General features: G+C 56.2%; 1 protein-coding gene across 1 annotated transcript in view; it reads right to left on the bottom strand.

Moving 5' to 3' along the window:
* The window catches only part of LOC145340565 (sarcoplasmic/endoplasmic reticulum calcium ATPase 1), a 35689-nt gene that overhangs the window by 5549 nt on the left and 4994 nt on the right, over nucleotides 1–25146 (bottom strand). Inside the window, exons 4-10 of the mRNA XM_080185036.1 lie at nucleotides 18564–18668; nucleotides 17318–17456; nucleotides 11496–11576; nucleotides 7147–7232; nucleotides 5721–6018; nucleotides 3348–3514; nucleotides 662–750 (exon numbers count right to left, since the gene is read on the bottom strand). Coding sequence (XP_080041162.1) covers nucleotides 662–750; nucleotides 3348–3514; nucleotides 5721–6018; nucleotides 7147–7232; nucleotides 11496–11576; nucleotides 17318–17405 — 809 coding nt within the window. The 5' untranslated portion in view covers nucleotides 17406–17456; nucleotides 18564–18668. The remainder of the gene's footprint in view (nucleotides 1–661; nucleotides 751–3347; nucleotides 3515–5720; nucleotides 6019–7146; nucleotides 7233–11495; nucleotides 11577–17317; nucleotides 17457–18563; nucleotides 18669–25146) is intronic.

The raw sequence follows: 25146 nt of genomic DNA, 5'->3' as shown, positions 1-25146 counted from the left end.
CCCACAGTGCTGCGCTCCCTCAGCACTGACCCTCCCACAGTGCAGCGCTCCCTCAGCACTGACTTTCCCACAGTGCAGTGCTCCCTCAGCACCGACCCTCCCGCAGTGCAGTGTTCCCTCAGCACTGACCCTCCCACAGTGTGGTGCTCCCTCAGCACTGACCTTCCCACAAGTGTGACGCTCCCTCAGCACCGAACCTCACACAGTGCGGTGCTCCCTCAGCACTGACCTTCCCACAAGTGTGACGCTCCCTCAGCACTGACCCTCCCACAAGTGTGACGCTCCCTCAGCACTGACCTTCCCACAAGTGTGACGCTCCCTCAGCACCAACCCTCACTGACAGTTGTAAAAACAATGTCCCCTTTCACTAATGTCCCCTTTCGAGATGGGAAAATCTGCCTTCTTTACCCGGTCTGGCCTACACCTGTCTCCAGACCACAGCGATGCGGTTGGCTCTTAAATATCCCCCTCCCTACAGGGAGACAAGTGGGGTTAATAACGGGAAAATCCTTTCTATTTCAGATCAGTTTGTTGTGGAATTTTAAAAATCACCATCCGCTGTGGTGGGATTCCGAACCACGCTTCCCTGAATGTTACCCTGGATTACCAGACAATCCTGCCACCCCCCAACACCGCTCCGGTGTTGGTTAATGAGACTCACACTTCTCCCTCTGGGGCGTAGGTCGATCCTGTGATGGTGAACTCATTCAACGTACACACATCTCCTTCCACTTTATCGAGCACGAACATCTAAGGTGGAGGGGTCGGGGGTGGGGTGGGGGGGGTGGTGGGTGGGGAGCATAAAAAAGAACACAATGAAAAGTGTGTTCAAACATAACCAGTGACAACTTCCCATAGGATGTAATGTGACCAATGGCAACAAGCTGTGAGGGTCAGCTGACTCAGTCAACCAATGACAGAATGACGTGATAGTCAGCTGACTCTCCACGAATAAGAACCTGTTTGGAATTGTGGAGAGATGGTTCAGAGTCTGAGAGGTTTACAGCAGGGAAACAGGCCCCTCGGCCCAACTTGTCCATGCTGTCCCTTTTTTTTAACCCCTAAGCTAATCCCAATTGCCCGCGTTTACCCCACATCCCTCTATACCCATCGTACCCATGTAACTGTCTAAACGCTTTTTAAAAGACAAAATTGTACCCACCTCTACTACTGCCTCTGGCAGCTCGTTCCAGACACTCACCACCCTCTGGGTGAACAAAATTGCCCCTCTGGACCCTTCCGTATCTCTCCCCTCTCACCTTAAACCTCTGCCCTCTAGTTTTAGACTCCCCTACCTTTGGGGAAAAGATATTGACTATCTCGCTGATCTGTGCCCCTCATTATTTTATAGACCTCTATAAGATCACCCCTCTACGCTCCAGAGAAAAAAGTCCCAATCTATCCAGCCTCTCCTTATAACTCAATCCATCAAGTCCCGGTAGCATCCTAGTAAATCTTTTCTGCGCTCTTTCTAGTTTAATAATATCCTTTCTATAATAGGGTGACCAGAACTGTACACAGTATTCCAAGTGTGGCCTCACCAATGTCTTGTACAACTTCAACAAGACGTCCCAACTCCTGTATTCAATGTTCCGACCGATGAAACCAAGCATGCCGAATGCCTTCTTCACCACTCTGTCCACCTGTGACTCCACTTTCAAGGAGCTATGAACCTGTACCCCTAGATCTCTCTGTTCTGTAACTCTCCCCAACTATTAACTGAGTAAGTCCTGCCCTGGTTCAATCAACCAAAATACATCACCTCGCATTTATCTAAATTAAACTCCATCTGCCATTCATCAGCCCACTGGCCCAATTGATCAAGATCCCGTTGCAATCCCGGATTAGCTTCTTCATTGTCTAACGTCCTTTTGGTAGTGTAGCAACCAGAACGCCCAGGCGTGAGGCCCCAGATTTGCAGTGATGACGTTTCTTTATTAAACCCTTTCTTTGATAAGTTGGAGAAAGTTTTGTCACATTTTTGTTGTATGTATTGAAAGCAACACGTTGGCAGGGTTCACCAAGTTGGGGGTGGGGGCGATTGGAGGTGGGTACGCTGTCCCCAAATCTGGGCCAAAAGTGAGACTGGACATTTCACACTGCCACCATGTTGGTTGGAGTGGTTTCTGTCACAATAGGACAGAGATAAGGGATAGGATTTATAATCATCTAGAAAGGAATAATTTCATTAGGGATAGTCAACACGGTTTTGTGAAGGGTAGCTCGTGCCTCACAAACCTTATTGAGCTCTTTGAGAAGGTGACCAAAGAGGGGGATGAGGGTGAAGCAGTTGACGTGGTGTATATGGATTTCAGTAAAGCCTTTGATAAGGTTCTCCACGGTAAGCTATTGCAGAAGTTACGGAGGCATGGGATTGAGGTTTGGATCAGAAATTAGCTAGATGTAAGAAGACAGAGGGTGATGGGAAGTGCTCATCCTGGAGTTCGGTTACTGGTGTAACGCAAGGATCTGTTTTGGGGCCACTGCTGTTTGGGGGGACATCGGGGTGGGCACTTGGGGTCACCGGGAGGCAGCAGTCAGGGTCACTGGGGTGCAGTCCGGATCACTGGGGTGGGAGTCGGAGTCACTGGGGGGCAGTCGGGGAGGGGTGTGCCAGGGGTATTCAGGAGGGGTATTGGGGAGGGTAGTCAGGCTGGAGGGGAAGGGAGCAAGATGGGAGTCAAGGGGGCGGGGAGGTCACTGGGAGGGTTCAAGAAGGAGGCGTTGGAGTGGGGAGGGGAGGAAGGAGCAGAGAGATGGAGGGGAAGGGACCGAGGCGGGAGACGATGGGGCAGGAAGGTGTCTGGGAGGGTTCGAGAAGAAGATGATGGGGGGCGGCGGCTGGTGGGGTGTTGGGAAGAAGGGGGAAGGGAGGACGGAGGGGAAGAGAGTGAGGCGGGAGTTCAGGGGGTGGGGGAGGTCGCTGGGAGGGTTCGAGAAGAGGTGCTGGATTGGGGGGAGGAGGAAGGAGGGAATGAGGGGAAGTGAGGACGTAGGGGAAGGGAGAATCCAAAGCGGGTTGGAGTCTCCCAACGTCCCCTGGGGCGAGGGACTCCCAGTGGGACACTCAGAAAACAACTGCAAGATTCGGACGGGTCAGTGGTCAGTTCCTGGAGTCGTACCTCCCGCTCCGTGCCTCAGGAAGGGTGGTCACGGAGATGCTGTGGGATGGCGGGGGTTGCGGGCAGGGGGGGGTGGAAGAGGGGGAATTTACCCAGGGTGGTTCTCGAGATGGCTGGGAGTGGGGGAGAGGAGGAGGAGGGGGGAGGTGTTCGGTTAGTGAGGCACCGAGTTGTTGTGATCTCGGACTGGGCCGGACGTCAGGGTTGGACAGTGGAGAGGTTTACCTTGCAAACGGACATCTGGTTGGTGGTTAGGGTGCCGGTCTTGTCGGAGCAGATGACGGAGGTGCAGCCCAGGGTCTCCACGGACGGCAGGCTCCTCACAATGGCATTCTTCTTGGCCATTCTGCGGGTACCCAAGGCCAGGCAGGTGGTGATGACGGCGGGGAGACCTGGAGCCCGTCGCGAGGGGAGAACACAGTCAGACAACAAGGAAGACAGACATCCCTGAACACAAACAACGTGTCTGTATGTGTATCCATCGCACAGTGCTGAGGGAGTCCCGCACTGTGGGGAGGGTCGGTGCTGAGGGAGTCCCGCACTGTGGGGAGGGTCGGTGCTGAGGGAGCGCCGCACTGTGGGGAGGGTCGGTGCTGAGGGAGTCCCGCACTGTGGGAGGGTCGGTGCTGAGGGAGTCCCGCACTGTGGGGAGGGTCGGTGCTGAGGGAGCGCCGCACTGTGGGGAGGGTCGGTGCTGAGGGAGCGCCGCACTGTGGGGAGGGTCGGTGCTGAGGGAGTCCCGCACTGTGGGAGGGTCGGTGCTGAGGGAGTCCCGCACTGTGGGGAGGGTCGGTGCTGAGGGAGCGCCGCACTGTGGGGAGGGTCGGTGCTGAGGGAGTCCCGCACTGTGGGAGGGTCGGTGCTGAGGGAGCGCCGCACTGTGGGAGGGTCGGTGCTGAGGGAGCACCGCACTGTGGGGAGGGTCGGTGTTGAGGGAGCGCCGCACTGTGGGAGGGTCGGTGCTGAGGGAGCACCGCACTGTGGGGAGGGTCGGTGCTGAGGGAGCCCCGCACTGTGGGAGGATCGGTGCTGAGGGAGCGCCGCACTGTGGGGAGGGTCGGTGTTGAGGGAGCGCCGCACTGTGGGAGGGTCGGTGCTGAGGGAGCGCCGCACTGTGGGGAGGGTCGGTGCTGAGGGAGCGCCGCACTGTGGGGAGGGTCAGTGCTGAGGGAGCGCCGCACTGTGGGAGGGTCGGTGCTGAGGGAGCGCCGCACTGTGGGAGGGTCAGTGCCGAGGGAGCGCCGCACTGTGGGGAGGGTCAGTGCTGAGGGAGCACCGCACTGTGGGAGAGTCGGTGCTGAGGGAATGAGATACTATCATAGAATCGCTACAGTGCAGGAGACCATTCGGCCCATCAAGTCTGCACTGGCAACAATCCCACCCAGGTATCATCCCTGTGACCCCATATATTTACCCCGCTAATCCCTCTAACCTACACATCTTTGGACACTAAGGGACAATTTAGCATGGCCAATCCACCCTAACCTACACATCTTTGGGCACTAAGGGACAATTTAGCATGGCCAATCCACCCTAACCTACACATCTTTGGGCACTAAGGGACAATTTAGCATGGCCAATCCACCCTAACCTACACATCTTTGGGCAGTAAGGGACAATTTAGCACGGCCAATCCACCCTAACCTACACATCTTTGGGCAGCAAGAGACAATTTAGCATGGCCAATCCACCCTAACCTACACATCTTTGGACACTAAGGGACAATTTAGCACGGCCAATCCACCCTAACCTACACATCTTTGGGCAGCAAGAGACAATTTAGCATGGCCAATCCGCCCTAACCTACACATCTTTGGACACTAAGGGACAATTTAGCACGGCCAATCCACCCTAACCTACACATCTTTGGGCACTAAGGGGCAATTTAGCACGGCCAATCCACCCTAACCTACACATCTTTGGACACTAAGAGACAATTTAGCACGGCCAATCCACCCTAACCTACACATCTTTGGACACTAAGGGACAATTTAGCATGTCCAATCCACCCTAACCTACACATCTTTGGACACTAAGGGACAATTTAGCATGTCCAATCCACCCTAACCTACACATCTTTGGACACTAAGGGACAATTTAGCACGGCCAATCCACCCTAACCTACACATCTTTGGACACTAAGGGACAATTTAGCACGGCCAATCCACCCTAACCTACACATCTTTGGACACTAAGGGACAATTTAGCATGTCCAATCCACCCTAACCTACACATCTTTGGACACTAAGGGACAATTTAGCATGGCCAATCCACTCTAACCTACACATCTTTGGACACTAAGGGACAATTTAGCATGGCCAATCCACCTAAGCCACACATCTTTGGACTTGGGAGGAAACCGGAGCACCCGAAGGAAACCCACGCAGACACGGGAGAACATACAGACTCCAGAAAAGCAGAGACCCAAGGCGGGAATCAAACCCGGGTCCCTGGTGCTGTGGAGTCAGCAGTGCTAACCCGCTGTGCCACCTATCTCTAACTCCCAGAGTTGAGGGTCTAACTTCCGGCACTGTCAGAGTTGGGGGGGTGCGGGGGATAACGACTGGAGAAGGGCTTGGAGGGGAAACGGTCACTAACCTTCAGGAATAGCAGCCACAGCCAGGGCCACGGCGATTTTGAAATAGTAGACAGCTCCTCTGATCCACGAACCCCCATGGACAGGGTCGTTGAAGTGTCCAATGTTGATCATCCACACCGCTACGCAGATCAGGGAGATGACTTTGGACAACTGCTCACCAAACTCGTCCAACTTCTGCTGCAGGGGTGTCTTGTCCTGTTCCGTGGCCACCATCTGGTCCCTGATCTTCCCGATCTCCGTGTTCACTCCTGTGGCCACCACCACACCCGTGGCCTTGCCAGCTCCGATGTTGGTGCCCTGGGTTGGAGAGGGAGGGAGGGGGCGGGGTTAGTCATCAGGTAAGGGGAACGGTCACTGCAGCACCGACCCTCCCACAGTGCGGCGCTCCCTCAGCACCGACCCTCCCACAGTGCGGCGCTCCCTCAGCACCGACCCTCCCCACAGTGCGGCGCTCCCTCAGCACCGACCCTCCCACAGTGCGGCGCTCCCTCAGCACCGACCCTCCCACAGTGCGGCGCTCCCTCAGCACCGACCCTCCCACAGTGCGGCGCTCCCTCAGCACCGACCCTCCCCACAGTGCGGCGCTCCCTCAGCACCGACCCTCCCACAGTGCGGCGCTCCCTCAGCACCGACCCTCCCGCAGTACGGCGCTCCCTCAGCACTGACCCTCCCACAGTGCGGCGCCCCCTCAGCACCGACCCTCCCACAGTGCGGCGCCCCCTCAGCACTGACCCTCCCACAGTGCGGTGCTCCCTCAGCACCGACCCTCCCACAGTGCGGCGCCCCCTCAGCACCGACCCTCCCACAGCACTGACCCTCCCACAGTGTGGTGCTCCCTCGGCACTGACCCTCCCACAGCGTGGTGCTCCCTCGGCACCAACCCTCCCACAGTGCGGCACTCCCTCAGCACCGACCCTCCCACAGTGCGGCGCTCCCTCAGCACTGACCCTCCCACAGTGCGGCGCTCCCTCAGCACCGACCCTCCCACAGTGCGGTGCTCCCTCAGCACCGACCCTCCCCACAGTGCGGCGCTCCCTCAGCACCGACCCTCCCCACAGTGCGGCGCTCCCTCAGCACTGACCCTCCCACAGTGCGGCGCTCTCTCAGCACCGACCCTCCCACAGTGCGGTGCTCCCTCAGCACTGACCCTCCCACAGTGCGGGACTCCCTCAGCACCGACCCTCCCACAGTGCGGCGCTCCCTCAGGACCGACCCTCCCACAGTGCGGCGATCCCACAGCCGGGCGTGGGGAATGGACTAGCATGGACTTGACGGGTCGGATGTCTTCCTCTGCCCTTTCCCGACTCTTAACTATTGCTTTTGAGAGCTCGTGATTCAGGCACGTTTCACAGGATCTTGTACAGATTGGGTTGGGGGAGGGTGTCAGCGAGGGGCAGCACAGCATGGGGGAGAAGAGGAACTCACAGAAAACAGCATGTTCTTCTTGTCCTGGTTGACGGCGCGAGGGTCTGGGACTGGTTCAGTGTGCTTGATCACAGAGACTGATTCGCCTGGGGAGAGGCAGGAAAACACCGTGTCAGAGATATCCCATCAGTCACACCCACGCAGCGACAAGAAACACAGAAACAGCCAAACCTGAAGCAGGAGGAGGCCATTCAGCCCTTCCAGCCTGCATTATGAATTCGTGGCTGAGTATCAACTTCAATATCCTGATACCACCCACCCCCCCCTCTTCTCCCCCATATCCCTCGATCCCTTTCCCCCTAAGAGCGAAATCTAATTTCTTCTTGGAAGTCACGCTTTCTGTGGGAGTGAATTCCACACATTCACCACCCTCTGGGTGGAGAAACTTCCCCTCCCCTCAGCCCTAAAAGGTTATCGTCAAACTGTGAACCCCTGGTTCTGGACTCCCCCCACCATCAGGCACGTTCTTTCTGAATCTACCCTACCTAACCCTGTGTGAATTTTATAAGTTTCTGTGGGATTCCCCCTCTCGCTCTTCTAAACTCCAGTGAATATAATCCTAACCGACTTAGTCTCTCTGCATATGACAGACCCGCCATCCCAGGAATCAGCCTGGTAAACCTTCGCTGTGCTCCCTCTATAGCAAGGAACATCCTTCCTCAGATATGGAGACCAGAACTGCACACAATACTCCAGGTGTGGCCTCACCCACCCCCTGTACAATTACAGTAAAACGTCTGAGGACTCTGGGTCTGTGCTCGATACAGAATGAAGTGGGAATCTCGTTGAATTATTGAAAGGCCCGGATAGAGTGGACATGGGGAAGATGTTTCTATTAGTGGGAGAGGCTAGGATCTGAGGGAGTAAGGGGATGAATCTTTCGAGGCGAGGTGAGTAGGAATTTCTTCAGCCAGAGGGTGTGGAATTCATTGCCCAGAAGGAGGCCGGATCACTGAGCGTACGGGAGACAGAGACAGATCGGTTCTTGATTGGTAAGGGACATCCTTCCTCAGATAAGGAGTGCAAAATTCCTCACAAGACTCCAGGTGTGGCCTCACCAACGCCCTGTACAATTGCAGCAATCTGTATACTCAAATCAGCGCTTCGGGTAGCTGCAGATCTCTGCACCCTCGGGGCAGGGGGAGGCCCCTCGAGCGCTGCTCTGTCACTCTGTCATGGTGTGGGTATGCCACTGTACTGTCTGGAGACAATACACATCTCTTTAAACTGTGATCAGTGCTCCTTCCACTCACATTGTCAGCCACTTCAGGTCTTGAACAGCAGGTTAGGTGTAAGGATTCGCATTTTAATCAGTAATCTCTAAACTGTCTGTGCTTTATACGCTCTGTCTGAGGCCAGAACTCTCCATTCACCTGACGAAGGGGCTAACCCCGAAAGCTAGTGAATATATTATCAAATAAATAGGTTGGACTAAAACCTGGTGTTGTCAGACTTTTTACTCTGTCATGGACCATCCAACTGTAACCTCACTCCGCCCAGACACCCCAATAAAGGTTCATTCCCACACCCTCCCCTCACCCCCACCACATCAATACACAATCTATCCACCTCTGTCTGAAAGATATTCAAAGACATCATTGGATAGGGGTCAGGGGGCACGGACAGGGGTCAGGGGGCACGGATAGGGGTCAGAGTGCATGGATAGGGGTCAGAGTGCATGGATAGGGGTCGGGGGCACAGATAGGGGTCAGAGTGCATGGATAGGGGTCGGGGGCACGGATAGGAGTCAGGGGTCACGGATAGGGGTCGGGGGCACGGATAGGGGTCAGGGGGCACGGATAGGGGTCAGATTGAATGAATAGGGGTCAGGGGGCACGGATAGGAGTCAGGGGGCACGGATAGGGGTCAGGGGGCACGGATAGGGGTCGGGGGCATGGATAGGGGTCAGGGGGCACGGATAGGGGTCAGGGGGCACGGATAGGGGTCAGAGTGCATGGATAAGGGTCAGGGGGCACGGATAAGGGTCAGAGTGCACAGATAGGAGTCAGGGGGCATGGATAGGGGTCAGGGTGCACGGATAGAGGTCAGGGGGCACAGATGGGGTCAGGGTGCATGGATAGGGGTCATAGTGCACAGATAGGGGTCAGGGGCATGGATAAGGATCAGTCTACATGGATTGGGGGTCAGAGTGCATGGACTGGGGTCAGGGTGCATGGATAGGGGTCAGGGTGCACAGATCGGGGTCAGGGGGCACGGATAGGGGTCAGGGGGCACGGATAGGGGTCAGGGGGCACGGATAGGGGTCAGGGGGCACGGATAGGGGTCGGGGGGCACGGATAGGGGTCGGGGGGCACGGATAGGGGTCGGGGGGCACGGATAGGGGTCGGGGCATGGATAAGGGTCAGAGTGCACGGACTGGGGTCAGGGGGCACGGATCGGGGTCAGGGGGCACGGATCGGGGTCAGGGCGCACGGATCGGGGTCAGGGCGCACGGATCGGGGTCAGGGCGCACGGATCGGGGTCAGGGCGCACGGATCGGGGTCAGGGCGCACGGATCGGGGTCAGGGCGCACGGATCGGGGTCAGGGCGCACGGATCGGGGTCAGGGCGCACGGATCGGGGTCAGGGCGCACGGATCGGGGTCAGGGCGCACGGATCGGGGCCAGGGGGCACGGATCGGGGCCAGGGGGCACGGATAGGGGTCAGGGGGCACGGATAGGGGTCAGGGGGCACGGATAGGGGTCAGGGGGCACGGATAGAGGTCGGGGGCACGGACAGGGGTCGGGGGCACGGGTAGGAGTCACGGGGCATGGGTAGGAGTCAGGGAGTGGACAGTGGGTTGGATGAGTGGGTGGACAGTGGGTTGGACGAGGGGGTGGACAGTGGGTTGGACGAGGGGGTGGACAGTGGGTTGATTCGGGAGTGGACAGTGGGTTAATTAGGGGATGGACAGTGGGTTGATAAGGGAGTGGACAGTGGTTCGATGAGGGGATGGACAGTGGTTGGATGAGTGGGTGGACAGTGGGTTGGATGAGTGGGTGGACAGTGGGTTGGATGAGTGGGTGGACAGTGGGTTGGATTTGGGAGTGGACAGTGGGTTGGATTTGGGAGTGGACAGTGGGTTAGATGAGGGAGTGGACAGTGGGTTAGATGAGGGAGTGGACAGTGGGTTAGATGAGGGAGTGGACAGTAGGTTTGATGAGGGGGTGGACAGTGGGTTGGATTTGGGAGTGGACAGTGGGTTGGATTTGGGAGTGGACAGTGGGTTAGATGAGGGAGTGGACAGTGGGTTAGATGGGGGAGTGGACAGTGGGTTAGATGAGGGAGTGGACAGTAGGTTTGATGAGGGGGTGGACAGTGGGTTGGATTTGGGAGTGGACAGTGGGTTGGATTTGGGAGTGGACAGTGGGTTAGATGAGGGAGTGGACAGTATGCTTGATGAGGGGTTGGGCAGTGGGTTGGATTTGGGAGTGGACAGTGGGTTGGATTTGGGAGTGGACAGTGGGTTGAATTTGGGAGTGGACAGTGGGTTAGATGAGGGAGTGGACAGTGGATTAGATGAGGGAGCGGACAGTAGGTTTGATGAGGGGGTGGACAGTGAGTTGGATGAGTGGGTGGACAGTGGGTTGGATTTGGGAGGGGACAGTGGGTTAGATGAGGGAGTGGACAGTGGGTTTGATGAGGGGGTGGACAGTAGGTTTGATGAGGGGGTGGACAGTGGGTTGGATGAGTGGGTGGACAGTGGGTTAGATTTGGGAGTGGACAGTGGGTTGGATTTGGGAGTGGACAGTGGGTTGGATTTGGGAGTGGACAGTGGGTTGGATTTGGGAGTGGACAGTGGGTTGGATTTGGGAGTGGACAGTGGGTTGGATTTGGGAGTGGACAGTGGGTTGGATTTGGGAGTGGACAGTGGGTTGGATGAGAGGGTGGACAGTGGGTTGGATGAGTGGGTGGACAGTGGGTTGGATTTGGGAGTGGACAGTGGGTTGGATTTGGGAGTGGACAGTGGGTTAGATGAGGGAGTGGACAGTGGGTTTGATGAGGGGGTGGACAGTAGGTTTGATGAGGGGGTGGACAGTGGGTTGGATGAGTGGGTGGACAGTGGGTTGGATTTGGGAGTGGACAGTGGGTTGGATTTGGGAGTGGACAGTGGGTTGGATTTGGGAGTGGACAGTGGGTTGGATTTGGGAGTGGACAGTGGGTTAGATTTGGGAGTGGACAGTGGGTTAGATGAGGGAGTGGACAGTAAGTTTGATGAGGGGGTGGACAGTGGGATTACGTTGCTAATCTGGACTGCAACGGGAGTCGATATTTGGCCATACTGGTCCCCCTTTTTCAATATCAGGTTTGGGAAGAGCACGAAGCAATGGCTCTCAGTCTCTCACTGACCTGTCAGAATGGACTGGTCCACCCGCAGAGTGGTGGAGATGATATTGATGATGCGGATGTCAGCAGGCACCTTGTCTCCAACTGCGGAAAAAGACAAAGATCACAAAATTAACATGCTGAATTACACCAAATCACAGTCACACCGTGTCAAGGGTCAGTGCTGAGGGAGCGCAGCACTGTGGGAGGGTCGGTGCTGAGGGAGTCCCGCACTGTGGGAGGGTCGGTGCTGAGGGAGCGCCACACTGTGGGAGGATCGGTGTTATTCCCAAGCTCCGGGCTTGAAAACTACAATGTTCACTGGTCACATCACCCCCAAGGTACTGACACCCCTCCCTATCTCTGTAACCTCCTCCAGCCCCCTACCCCCACTCCCTATTTCTGTAACCTCCTCCAGCCCCCTACACCCCCTCCCTATCTCTGTAACCCCCTCCAGCCCCCTACACGCCCTCCCTATCTCTGTAACCCCCTCCAGCCCCCCCCACACCCCCTCCCTATCTCTGTAACCCCCTCCAGCCCCCTACACCCCCTCCCTATCTCTGTAACCCCCTCCAGCCCCCTACACCCCCTCCCTATCTCTGTAACCCCCTCCAGCCCTCTACACCCCCTATCTCTGTAACCTCCTCCAGCCCCCTACACCCCCTCCCTATCTCTGTAACCTCCTCCAGCCCCCTACACCCCCTCCCTATCTCTGTAACCTCCTCCAGCCCCCCTACACCCCCTCCCTATCTCTGTAACCCCCTCCAGCCCCCTACACCCCCTCCCTATCTCTGTTACCTCCTCCAGCCCTCTACACCCCCTCCCTATCTCTGTAACCTCCTCCAGCCCCCTACATCCACTCCCTATCTCTGTAACCTCCTCCAGCCTGCTACACCCCCTCCCTATCTCTGTAACCTCCTCCAGCCCCCCTACACCACCCTCCCTATCTCTGTAACCTCCTCCAGCCCCCTACACCCCCTCCCTATCTCTGTAACTGCCTCCAGCCCCCTACACCCCCTCCCTATCTCTGTTACCTCCTCCAGCCCTCTACACCCCCTCCCTATCTCTGTAACCTCCTCCAGCCCCCTACACCCCCTCCCTATCTCTGTAACCTCCTCCAGCCCCTACACCCCCTCCCTATCTCTGTAACCTCCTCCAGCCCCCTACACCCCCTCCCTATCTCTGTAACCTCCTCCAGCCCCCTACACCCCTTCCTTATCTGTTACCTCCTCCAGCCCTCTACACCCCCTCCCTATCTCTGTAACCTCCTCCAGCCCCCTACATCCACTCCCTATCTCTGTAACCTCCTCCAGCCTGCTACACCCCCTCCCTATCTCTGTAACCTCCTCCAACCCCATACACCCCCTCCCTATCTCTGTAACTTCCTCCAGCCCCTACACCCCCTCCCTATCTCTGTAACCCCTCGAGGCCCCTACACCCCCTTCTTATCTCTGTAACCTTTTCCAGCCCGCTACACCCCCTCCCTATCTCTGTAACCTCCTCCAGCCCCCTACACCCCCTCCCTATCTCTGTAACCTCCTCCAGCCCACCACATGCCTCCACAGCTCTGTAAACTCCTCCAGACCCTACATTTATCTGTGGCAATATGTTGTTTAGGAGGCCAGTTTGTAAATGAATGGGGAGAAAGTCACAGAGTGATCAAGAGAGACCGATAGAGGGAGAGAGAGAGAAAGACAGCCAGAGTGAGATAGTGACAGAGACAGAAATATACAGAGAGAGAGAGAGCGAGAAAGAGAAAGGAAAATAGAGAGACAAACATACAAAGAAGAAAAGTGACAGAGAGAGAGCGAACAAGAGAGACAGAGAGAGTGAGAAAGACAGAGAGAGAGGCAGAGAGAGACAGAGAGAGAGAAAAACAGAAAGGGAAACAGACAGAGAGAGAGAGTGTGAGTGGGAGAGAAAGAGGGAGAGAGAGATAGAGAGAGACAGAGAAAGGTAGAGAGAGAGAGACAAAGAGACACAGACAGAGAGAAGACAGAGAAGCAGAGAGAGAGAGAGAGGGAAAGTCAGAAAGACAGAGAGAGAGGGATACAAAGAGAGGGAAAGAAACAAGGAGAGTGTGCACGTTAAAGAGACAGAGAAAAAGAGAGAGAGAGGCAGAGAGAGAGAGGGAGAGAGAGATAGAAAGAGAGAGAGACAGAGAGAGAGAAACAGAGGGAAGGAGAGCTGTATCTGTAGCGGTGCCTGGTGGCTGGAGCCAGTAACAGCAGCGTGACAGTTTACATAGAAATCCAGCAAAGGGGGTGAATATATTGACAGGGGAACTCAGGTGGAGGGGTTTGTATTCAGGGCAGGGGGGGAGCGGGGCTTGTGTGTGGAGGAGCTGGGAATGTCACAGAGAGTGGGGGAGGGAGCGTCCTGTGTGGGATAGGAACAGCTGGTGATTACTTGCGAAAACTGAGATCTTCGCATTGCTGTTGTTTTGGAGACGGCTGCTCAAGTGAAAGGGAGAAGGTCGAGATTGGGACGGCGGGAGGGAGAGGGTGCTGAGGAACGCCGGGGGGTTATATAACACTGCATGCTTTCTCCTCCGCCCTGCTGCTGCCCTGAGAAAGAGGGCAGATAATTCCTCCCCTGTCTCTGTGCATTCCCAGTCTCATCACATTCCCAAGGAGCTGGCTCCATCTCCTTACATGGAGAGGTGGGAGCACGAGGGGAGAGTGTCAGGTGTTTGTCTGTGCAGGATTACAGGGCAGAGCGGGCGGTGGATGACGGTGGGAACTGGGCCAAAGGGCCAGCAAGGTGCTTGGTGGTGTCCTCGCCTGAAGGGCAAAGAGTGTGACCTGTTGCCCAGAGAGAGAGTGAGAGAGAGAGAGAAAAACAGAGAGCGAGAGAGAGAGAGACGGAGAGAGAGAGAGAGAGACAGAGAGACAGAGAGAGGCAGAAAGAGAGAGAGAGAGACAGAGAGAGAGAGAGACAGAGAGACAGAGAGAGAGACAGACAGAGAGAGAGACAGAGAGAGAGAGAGAGAGAGAGAGAGACAGAGACAGAGAGAGACAGAGAGACAGAGAGAGAGAGAAAGAGAGAGAGAGAGACAGAGAGAGAGAGAGAGAGACAGAGAGAGAGACAGAGAGAGAGACAGAGAGAGAGACAGACAGAAAGAGAGAGAGACAGAGAGAGAGAGAAAAACAGAGAGCGAGAGAGAGAGAGAGAGAGAGAAAGAGAGAGAGAGACAGAAAGAGAGAGAGACAGAGAGAGAGAGAGACAGAAAGAGAGAGAGAGACAGAAAGAGAGAGAGACAGAGAGAGAGAGAGACAGAGAGAGAGAGAAAAACAGAGAGCGAGAGAGAGACAGAGAGAGAAAGAGAGAGAGAGACAGAGAGAGAGAGACAAAGAGAGAGAGCGAGAGTGACAGAGAGAGAGAGACAGAGACAGAGAGAGAGGGACAGAGAGAGAGAGAGGGACAGAGAGAGAGAGAGGGACAAAGAAAGAGAGAGAGAGAGGGAGGGAGACAGAGAGAGACAGACAGACAGACAGAGAGACAGAGAGAGAGAGAGAGAGAGAGACAGACAGAGAGACAGACAGACAGAGAGAGAGAGACAGAGAGAGAGAGAAAGAGAGACAGAGAGAGACAGACAGAGAAGCAGAGAAACACAATGCAGTGCTTCCTCAGCTCAGACCCAAGGAGAAGGCCCTTCATTCTGTCCCCCCATCAAACACTCCCAGGACAGGTACAGCACGGGGTTAAATACAGAGTAAAGCTCCCTCTACACTGTCCCCCCATCAAACACTCCCAGGACAGGTACAGCACAGGGTTAAATACAGAGTAAAGCTCCCTCTACACTGTCCCCCCATCAAACACTCCCAGGACAGGTACAGCACGGGGTTAGATACAGAGTAAAGCTCCCTCTACACTGCCCCCATCAAACACTGTAAGAAGTCTCACAACGCCAGTTTAAAATCCAACAGGTTTATTTGGTAGCAAAAGCCACTAGCTTTCGGGCCTCTGATCCTTTGTCAGGTGAGTGGAGAGTTCTGTTCACAAATACGGGATGTAAAGACACACAGAATACTGATTAGAATGGGAGTTTTTACAGCTAATCAAGTCTTAAAGGTGCAGACAATCTGAGTGGAGATATCATTAAGCACAGGTTAAAGAGATGTGTATTGTCTCCAGACAGGACAGTAAGTGAGATTTTGCAAACCCAGGCAAGTTGTGGGGGTTACAGATAGTGTGACATGAACCCAAGATCCCTGTTGAGGTCGTCCTCATGTGTACGGAACTTGGCTCTCAGTTTCTGCTCAGCGACTCTGTGCTGTCGTTGTCACGAAGGCCGCCTTGGAGAATGTTTACCCGAAGATCAGAGGCCGAATGCCCGTAACCGCTGAAGTGTTCACCAACAGGAAGGGAACAGTCTTGCCCGGTGATTGTCAGCGGTGTTCATTCATCTGTTGTCGTAGCGGCTGCATTGTCTCTCCAATGTACCATGCCTCAGGACATCCTTTCCTGCAGCGTATCAGGTAGACACATTGGCCGAGTTGCAAGAGTATGTACCGTGTACCTGGTGGATGGTGTTCTCACTGAGATGATGGTATCCGTGTCGATGATCCGGCGCGTCTTGCAGAGGTTGTTGTGGCAGGGTTGTGTGGTGTCGTGGTCACTGTTCTCCTGAAGGCTGGGTAGTTTGCTGCGGACAGTGGTCTGTGCAGTTGTTTGAAAGCGAGACTGTTCCCTTCCTGTTGGTGAACACTTCAGTGGTCACGGGCATTCGGCCTCTGATCTTCAGGTAAACATTCTCCAAGGCGGCCTTCACGACACACGACAGCGCAGAGTCGCTGAGCAGAGACTGAGAGCCAAGTTCCGTACACATGAGGATGGTCTCAACAGGGATCTTGGGTTCATGTCACACTATCTGTAACCCCCACAACTTGCCTGGACTTGCAACACCTCACTTACTGTCCTGTCTGGAGACAATACACATCTCTTTAACCTGTGCTTAATCTCCACTCAGATTGTCTGCACCTTTAAGACTTGATTAGCTGTAAAAACTCCCATTCTAATCAGTATTCTGTAACTGAGTGTGTCTCTTTACATCACATATTTGTGATCAGAACTCTCCATTCACCTGATGAAGGGTCAGAGGCCCGAAAGCGAGTGGCTTTTGCTACCAAATAAACCTGTTGGATTTTATCCTGGTGTTGTGAGACTTCTTACAGTGTTTGCCCCAGTCCAAAGCCGACACCTCCACATCATTACTCCCAGGACAAGTACATCATGGGATTAGATACAGAGTCAAGATCCCTCTACACTGTCCCCATCAAACACTCCCAGGACAGGTACAGCACAGGGTTAGATACAGAGTAAAGCTCCCTCTACACTGTCCCCCCCATCAAACACTCCCAGGACAGGTACAGCACGGGGTTAGATACAGAGTAAAGCTCCCTCTACACTGTCCCCCATCAAACACACCCAGGACAGGTACAGCACGGGGTGAGATACAGAGTAAAGCTCCCTCTACACTGTCCCCCCCATCAAACACTCCCAGGACAGGTACAGCACGGGGTTAGATACAGAGTAAAGCTCCCTCTACACTGTCTCCCCATCAAACACTCCCAGGACAGGGACAGCACGGGGTTAGATACAGAGTAAAGCTCCCTCTACACTGTCCCCCCCATCAAACACTCCCAGGACAGGTACAGCACGGGGTTAGATACAGAGTAAAGCTCCCTCTACACTGTCCCCCCCATCAAACACTCCCAGGACAGGTACAGCACAGGGTTAGATACAGAGTAAAGCTCCCTCTACACTGTCCCCATCAAACACTCCCAGGACAGGGACAGCACAGGGTTAGATACAGGGTAAATCGCTCCCCGCTCCCGCCTCACCTGCCACCTCCACGATATCACCAGGCACGATTTCACGAGCTTTGATTCTCTGAACCAGTTTCTTGTCCGTCCGATAGACCTTCCCCATCTCGGGCTCATATTCCTTCAGCGCCTCAATGGCATCCTCAGCGTTCCTCTCCTGCCGCACAGAAAGATCCCACACGGTGGTCAGATCGGGAAGGGGAACAGAAGAGGAGAGGGACTGGCGTGGGGGAGAACGGGATTCAGAGTGGGTGAGCTCCAAGCGGTGGGGTGAACAGGAATAAGCCAGGCATTACTGCGGGACAGAGGGATCCGGGAGTCGCTGCGGGACAGAGGGATCTGGGCGTCGCCGCGGGACGGAGGGATCCGGGCGTCGCTGTGGGACGGAGGGATCCGGGCGTCGCTGTGGGACGGAGGGATCCGGGCGTCGCCGCGGGGCAGAGGGATCCGGGCGTCGCCGCGGGGCAGAGGGATCCGGGCGTCGCCGCGGGGCAGAGGGATCCGGGCGTCGCTGTGGGACGGAGGGATCCAGGCGTCGCCGCGGGGCAGAGGGATCCGGGCGTCGCCGCGGGGCAGAGGGATCCGGGCGTCGCCGCGGGGCAGAGGGATCCGGGCGTCGCCGCGGGATGGAGGGATCCGGGCGTCGCCGCGGGGCAGAGGGACATTCTGGTACATGAATCACATGTAAGTGATCTGGGGAGCAGGTGGAATGATGTCCTTTATCGTGCGGGGTGAAGGAGGGCAGGGGGATGGAGTGTAGAAGTGAGGAAGTTTTGCCACAACCATACGGGATACTGGGGAGATCGTACCCACAGCACTGGGTTCCATTTTGGTCTCCCTGCTCGCAGAAGGATAGACTCGCATCGGAGGGCGTTCAGAGAAGGTTCAGAGGGAGAGATTCCTGGGAGGGATGAAGTAGGGGTTTGGGGGTTTGTTTTACGGGGAAAGGCTCGAGCAGGTTGGGGACTGGAGTTTAGAGGGATGAGGTGTGGTCTTACTGAAACAGATCTGATTCTGAGGAAGCGGGGACTCGACAGGGGAGGATAGTGAGAGGATGTTTACCCCCCCAACCCCTCCCTGTAGGGAATCTAGAACAAGGAGGGGGTCGGGGAGCTACGGTTTCTGAAGAAGGGAGGAGGGGGAGAGAGAGAGAGAGACAGAGGAAGTGGCGTAGGGGCTGGAACGGGACGGGACAGGGTCTTATCGAGTGGGAAGGGCAGCAGGGCCAGAGGGGCGGAGCGGCCTTCTCCTCACTCGTCCTTACCTGCCAGACGCCCACCACAGCGTTAGCGATCAGGATCAGCAGGATGACGAAAGGCTCCACAAAGGCTGTGATGGTCTCCTCACCCTCCTCAAACCAGGCCAAGACCTGCAGGCGAGAGGCGCAGAGAGAGAGAGGGTTAACGTTCACCTGGGACCTGAACGCACACACGGACAGCGAAAACACGGCAGAGACAGGAGGAGGCCGTTCGCCCCCCCCCCCCCTCATCCTCACTCTCCCTCGCATCCCCCCCCCTCACTCTGCCTGTCACTCTCACCGATGTCAGAATCCTGTTTATTTGACTACAGCTCGGCCTTCAACACTATTTCTCCCACGAAACTCATCCCCAAATTCCGTGTCCTGGGCCTCGGCTCCTCCCTCTGCGACCGGATCCTGAACTTCCCAACCCACAGACCACAATCAGTAAGGATCGGGAACAGCACCTCCCCCACGGTCATCCTCAACACCGGTACCCCACGGGGCTGTGTTCTCAGCCCCCCCTCGCTATACTCCTTATCCACCTCTGTCTGTGCGGCCAAATCCCCCTCCAATTCGAGTTTCAAGTTTGCTGACGGCACCACCGTAGTGGGTCAGATCTCAAACAATGAGGAGACAGAGAACAGGAATGAGATGGAGAATCTGGTGAACTGGTGCGGTGACAATAATCTCTCCCTCAATGTCAACAAAATGAATTGTCATCGACTTCAGGAAGTGTAAAGGAGAAACGTGCCCCTGTCTACATCAACGGGGACGGAGTAGAAAGGGTCCAGAGCTTCTCGGTGTCCGGATCACCAACAACCTGTCCTGGTCCCCCCCATGCTGACACTATAGTTAAGAAAGCCCCACCAACGCCTCTACTTTCTCAGGAGACTAAGGAAATTTGGCATGTCCGCTCCGACTCTCACCAACTTTTACAGATGCCCCATAGAAAGCATTCTTTCTGGTTGTATCACAGCTCGGTCTGGGCTCCTGCTCTGCCCAAGACCGCAAGGAACTACAAAAGGATGGTGAATGTAGCCCCCAATCCATCACACAAACCAGCCTCCCATCCATTGACTCTGTCTACACTTCCCGCTGCCTCGGGGAAAAGCAGCCGGGATAATTAAGGACCCCCCCCCCCACACACACCCCGGACATTCTCTCTTCCACCTTCTTCCGTCGGGGAAAAAGATACAAAAGTCTGAGGTCCCGTACCGACCGACTCAAGAACAGCTTCTTCCCTGCTGCTGTCAGACTTTTGAATGGACCTACCTCGCATTAAGCTGATCTTTCTCTACACCCTCGCTGTGACTGTAACACTACATTCTGCACCCTCTCCTTTCCTTCTCTATCAACGGTATGCTTTGTCTGTATAGCGCGCAAAAAATAATACTTTTCACTGTATCCCTATACACGTGACAATAATAAATCAAATCTCTCTCTCCCCCTCACTCTCTCTCCCTCCCCCGGATGTCTCTCTCACCACCCTACTGTTGCTTCAGACTCTCTCTCCCCCTCACTCTCTCCATCTTGCCCCTTGCTCTCTCTCTCTCCCTCACTCTCTCCCTTGCTCTCCCACCATCCCCGTCACTCCCCCTTTCCCTCTCCCCACCGCTCTCCCCATTTCCCTCTCCCACTCCCCCTCACTCCCTCCCTTTCCCTCTCCCTCTCCCCCTCACTCCCTCCCTCTCCCCTCCCTCTCCCCCTCACTCCCTCCCTCTCCCCCTCACCCTTTCCCTCTGCCTCTCCCCCTCGCTCTCCCCCTTTCCCTCTGCCTCTCCCCCTCACTCTCTCCCTCTCCCCCTTGCTCTCCCACCATTCCCGTCACTCCCTCCCTCTCCCCCTCGCTCTCCCCCTTTCCCCGTCCCTCTCCCCCTCACTCCCTCCCTCTCCCCCTCGCTCTCCCCCTTTCCCCGTCCCTCTCCCCCTCACTCCCTCCCTCTCCCCCTCGCTCTCCCCCTTTCCCCATCCCTCTCCCCCTCACTCTCTCCCTCTCCCCCTCACTCTCTCCCTCTCCCCCTTGCTCACCCACTTCTCCAAGTCTCTCCATATCGAACCAGAGTATTAGAATGAGTTTAACAGATTCTCATTGTTCTTCCACACAAACTCCCTTGAGTGTCAGAGGGTCGGGGCTGAGGGAGCGCCGCACTGTGGGAGGGTCGGTGCTGAGGGAGTCCCGCACTGCGGGAGGGTCGGTGCTGAGGGAGCGCCGCACTGTGGGAGGGTCGGTGCTGAGGGAGCACCGCACTGTGGGAGGGTCGGTGCTGAGGGAGCGCCGCACTGTGGGAGGGTCGGTGCTGAGGGAGCACCGCACTGTGGGAGGGTCGGTGCTGAGGGAGCGCCGCACTGTGGGAGGGTCGGTGCTGAGGGAGCACCGCACTGTGGGAGGGTCGGTGCTGAGGGAGTGCCGCACTGTGGGAGGGTCGGTGCTGAAGGAGCGCCGCACTGCGGGAGGGTCGGTGCTGAGGGAGTGCCGCACTGCGGGAGGGTCGGTGCTGAGGGAGCACCGCACTGTGGGAGGGTCGGTGCTGAGGGAGCGCCGCACTGTGGGAGGGTCGGGGCTGAGGGAGCGCCGCACTGTGGGAGGGTCGGGGCTGAGGGAGCGCCGCACTGTGGGAGGGTCGGTGCTGAGGGAGTGCCGCACTGTGGGAGGGTCGGTGCTGAGGGAGCACCGCACTGCGGGAGGGTCGGTGCTGAGGGAGCGCCGCACTGTGGGAGGGTCGGTGCTGAAGGAGCGCCGCACTGTGGGGAGGGTCGGTGCTGAGGGAGCACCGCACTGTGGGGAGGGTCGGTGCTGAGGGAGCACCGCACTGTGGGAGGGTCAGTGTTGAGGGAGCGCCGCACTGTGGGGAGGGTCGGTGCTGAGGGAGCACCGCACTGTGGGGAGGGTCGGTGCTGAGGGAGCACCGCACTGTGGGAGGGTCAGTGTTGAGGGAGCACCGCACTGCGGGAGGGTCGGTGCTGACGGAACGCTGCACTGTCACATTTATCCACAGTATAATGTAGATGAATGTGAGGTTATCTACTTTGGTAGCAAGAACAGGAAGGCAGATTATTATTTGAAAGGGTGTAAATGAGACAGGCGGATACTCAGTGAGACCTTGGAGTCTGTGTATCAGTCGCTGAAAGTAAACGCGCAGGTACAGCAGGCAGTAAAGAAGGTAAATGGTATGTTCAGAGGGAGAGGATTGGAGTGTAGGGATAGGGATGTTTTACTGCAATTGTACAGGGTGTTGGTGAGGCCACACCTGGAGTATTGTGGACAGTTGTGGTCTCCTTATCTCAGGAAGGATGTTCCTCGCTATAGAGGGAGCACAGCGAGGGTTTACCAGGCTGATTCCTGGGATGGCAGGTCTGTCATAGGAGGACAGGCGAAACCAGTTAGGATTATAGTCACTGGAGTTTAGAAGAGTGAGAGGGGAATATCATAGAAACTTAGAAAATTCTAACAGGGTTAGAACATAGAACACAGGAAAACTACAGCACAAACAGGCCCTTCGGCCCACAAGTTGCGCCGAACATGTCCCTACCTACCATGCTTACCTATAACCCTCAATCTTACTAAATCCCACGTACTCATCCAGAAGTCTCTTAAAGGACCCCGGCGAGTTCGCCTCCACCACCACCAACAGCAGCCGATTCCACTCACCCACCACCCTCTGAGTGAGAAACTTACCCCTGACATCTCCTCTGTACCTGCTCCCCAGCACCTTAAACCTGTGTCCTCGTAGTGACCATTTCAGTCCTGGGAAATAGCCCCCCGACACCCCCTATCTCTGTAACCCCCTCCAGCCCCCCGATACCCCCAATCTCTGTAACCCCCTCCAGCCCCCCTCCACCCCCTCCCTATCTCTGTAACCTCCTCCAGCCCCCCTACACCCCCTCCCTATCTCTGTAACCTCCTCCAGCCCCCTACACACCCTCCCTATCTCTGTAACCTCCTCCAGCCCTCCTACACCCCCTCCCTATCTCTGTAACCTCCTCCAGCCTCTACACAAAGGCAGACCGAGGGTCTCTCTCTCTCTGTCTGTCTCTCTCTGTCCGCCTCTCTCTCTCTCTGTCCCTCTCTCTCTCTCTGTCCCTCTCTCTGTCCGCCTCCCTCCCTTTTTGTCCATTCCTATGTCCCTCGTTCTCCCTCTTTCACATCTCACACACCCTCCCTGCAATCTTGCCTTGAGGTTGCCAACTCCTGATTTAGACAAGATGTTGAAGATGTAATTCTAACCCAGTAAACTCAGTCTATTTGAGTTTCAGCCGAGGATTGGGTGTTGGATTCCAGGTTATCTTGGAACGACAGAGAGCAGGTGTTTCGATCCCTAATGTGTTTATCCAGTTTCCCCTGAAATAAATCAACACTGTACACCTCACACACTCACTCTGAGAGTGAGTCCCACATTCTCCCCATTCCCCTGTGGGAGCGAGTCCCACATTCTCCCCATTCCCCTGCGGGAGCAAGTCCCACATTCTCCCCCATTCCCCATGGGAGTGAGTCCCACATTCTGGCCCACTCCCCGTGGGAGTGAGTCCCACATTCTCCCCCACTCCCTATGGGAGCGAGTCCCACATTCTCCCCCACTCCCCGTGGGAGCGAGTCCCACATTCTCCCCCACTCCCCGTGGGAGTGAGTCCCACATTCTCCCCCACTCCCCGTGGGAGTGAGTCCCACATTCTCCCCACTCCCTGTGGGAGTGAGTCCCACATTCTCCCCCATTCCCCGTGGGAGCGAGTCCCACATTCTCCCCACTCCCCGTGGGAGTGAGTCCCACATTCTCCCCCACTCCCCGTGGGAGCGAGTCCCACATTCTCCCCACTCCCCGTGGGAGTGAGTCCCACATTCTCCCCACTCCCCGTGGGAGTGAGTCCCACATTCTCCCCACTCCCCGTGGGAGTGAGTCCCACATTCTCCCCCACTCCCCGTGGGAGTGAGTCCCACATTGTCCCCCACTCCCCGTGGGAGCGAGTCCCACATTCTCCCCCACTCCCCGTGGGAGTGAGTCCCACATTGTCCCCCACTCCCCGTGGGAGCGAGTCCCACATTCTCCCCCACTCCCCGTGGGAGTGAGTCCCACATTCTCCCCCACTCTGGGTAAAGATGATTCTCCTGAATTTCCCGATTGGGTTTATTATTCATGGTCTTGTGTTGATGTTCCCAGTTCTGGTTTCACCCACAAGTGGGAATATCTCCTCTGTATCTACCCTATCAAATCCCTCTCATAATCTTAAAGATCTCAAACAGGTCACCCCTCACCCCCCCCCCCCACCACCCCCACAGCCTATTGTCGAGAAAAGAGCCCCAAACTCTTCCCTGATGCTGAGAAGCTCTTAGCTCTGGTATCCTCTGGACAAGATCTTACCCAAAGCATCAATGACCAATTCATAATGTGGAGACCAGAACTGTACACGGTGCTCCGAGTGTGGTCTAACCAGACCGGAACTGTACACGGTGCTCCGAGTGTGGTCTAACCGGACCGGAACTGTACACAGTGCTCTGAGTGTGGTCTAACCGGACCGGAACTGTACACGGTGCTCCGAGTGTGGTCTAACCAGACCGGAACTGTACACGGCGCTCCGAGTGTGGTCTAACCGGACCGGAACTGTACACGGTGCTCCGAGTGTGGTCTAACCAGACCGGAACTGTACACGGTGCTCTGAGTGTGGTCTAACCAGACCAGAACTGTACACGGTGCTCCGAGTGCGGTCTAACCGGACCGGAACTGTACACAGTGCTTCCGAGTGCGGTCTAATCGGACTGGAACTGTACACGGTGCTCCGAGTGTGGTCTAACCGGACCGGAACTGTACACGGTGCTCCGAGTGTGGTCTAACCGGACCGGAACTGTACACGGTGCTCTGAGTGCGGTCTAACCGGACCGGAACTGTACACGGTGCTCCGAGTGCGGTCTAACCGGACCATAACTGTACACGGTGCTCCGAGTGTGGTCTAACCAGACCAGAACTGTACACGGTGGTCCGAGTGCGGTCTAACCAGACCAGAACGGTACACGGTGGTCCGAGTGCAGTCTAACCAGATCAGAACTGTACACGGTGCTCCGACTGTGGTCTAGCCGGACCAGAACTGAACACGGTGCTCCAAGTGTGGACTAACCAGACCAGAACTGAACATGGTGCTCCGGGTGTGGTCTAAATGGATCAGAACTGTACACGGTGCTCCAAGTGCGGTCTAACCGGACCAGAACTGTACACGCTGTCCCGAGTGTGGTCTAACCGGACCAGAACTGAACACGGTGCTCCGAGTGTGGTCTAACAAGACCAGAAGTGAACATGGTGCTTCGAGTGTGGTCTAACCGGATCAGAACTGTACACGGTGCTCCGAGTGTGGTCTAACCGGACCAGAACTGTACACGGTGCTCCAAGTGTGGTCTAACCGGACCAGAACTGTACACGGTGCTCCGAGTGTGGTCTAACCGGACCGGAACTGTACACGGTGCTCCGAGCGTGGTCTAACCGGACCAGAACTGTATGCAGTGCTCCGAGTGCGGTCTAACCGGACCGGAACTGTACACGGTGCTCCGAGTGTGGTCTAACCGGACCAGAACTGTATGCAGTGCTCCGAGTGCAGTCTAACCAGACCGGAACTGTACAAAGGC

Source organism: Carcharhinus amblyrhynchos, unplaced genomic scaffold, assembly GCF_965287045.1.
Source record: "Carcharhinus amblyrhynchos unplaced genomic scaffold, sCarAmb.v2.hapA chromosome_1153, whole genome shotgun sequence".
Taxonomy (NCBI): domain Eukaryota; kingdom Metazoa; phylum Chordata; class Chondrichthyes; order Carcharhiniformes; family Carcharhinidae; genus Carcharhinus; species Carcharhinus amblyrhynchos.
The sequence above is the reverse complement of the archived record's forward strand: the minus strand, read 5'-3'. Positions and strand labels throughout refer to the sequence as shown.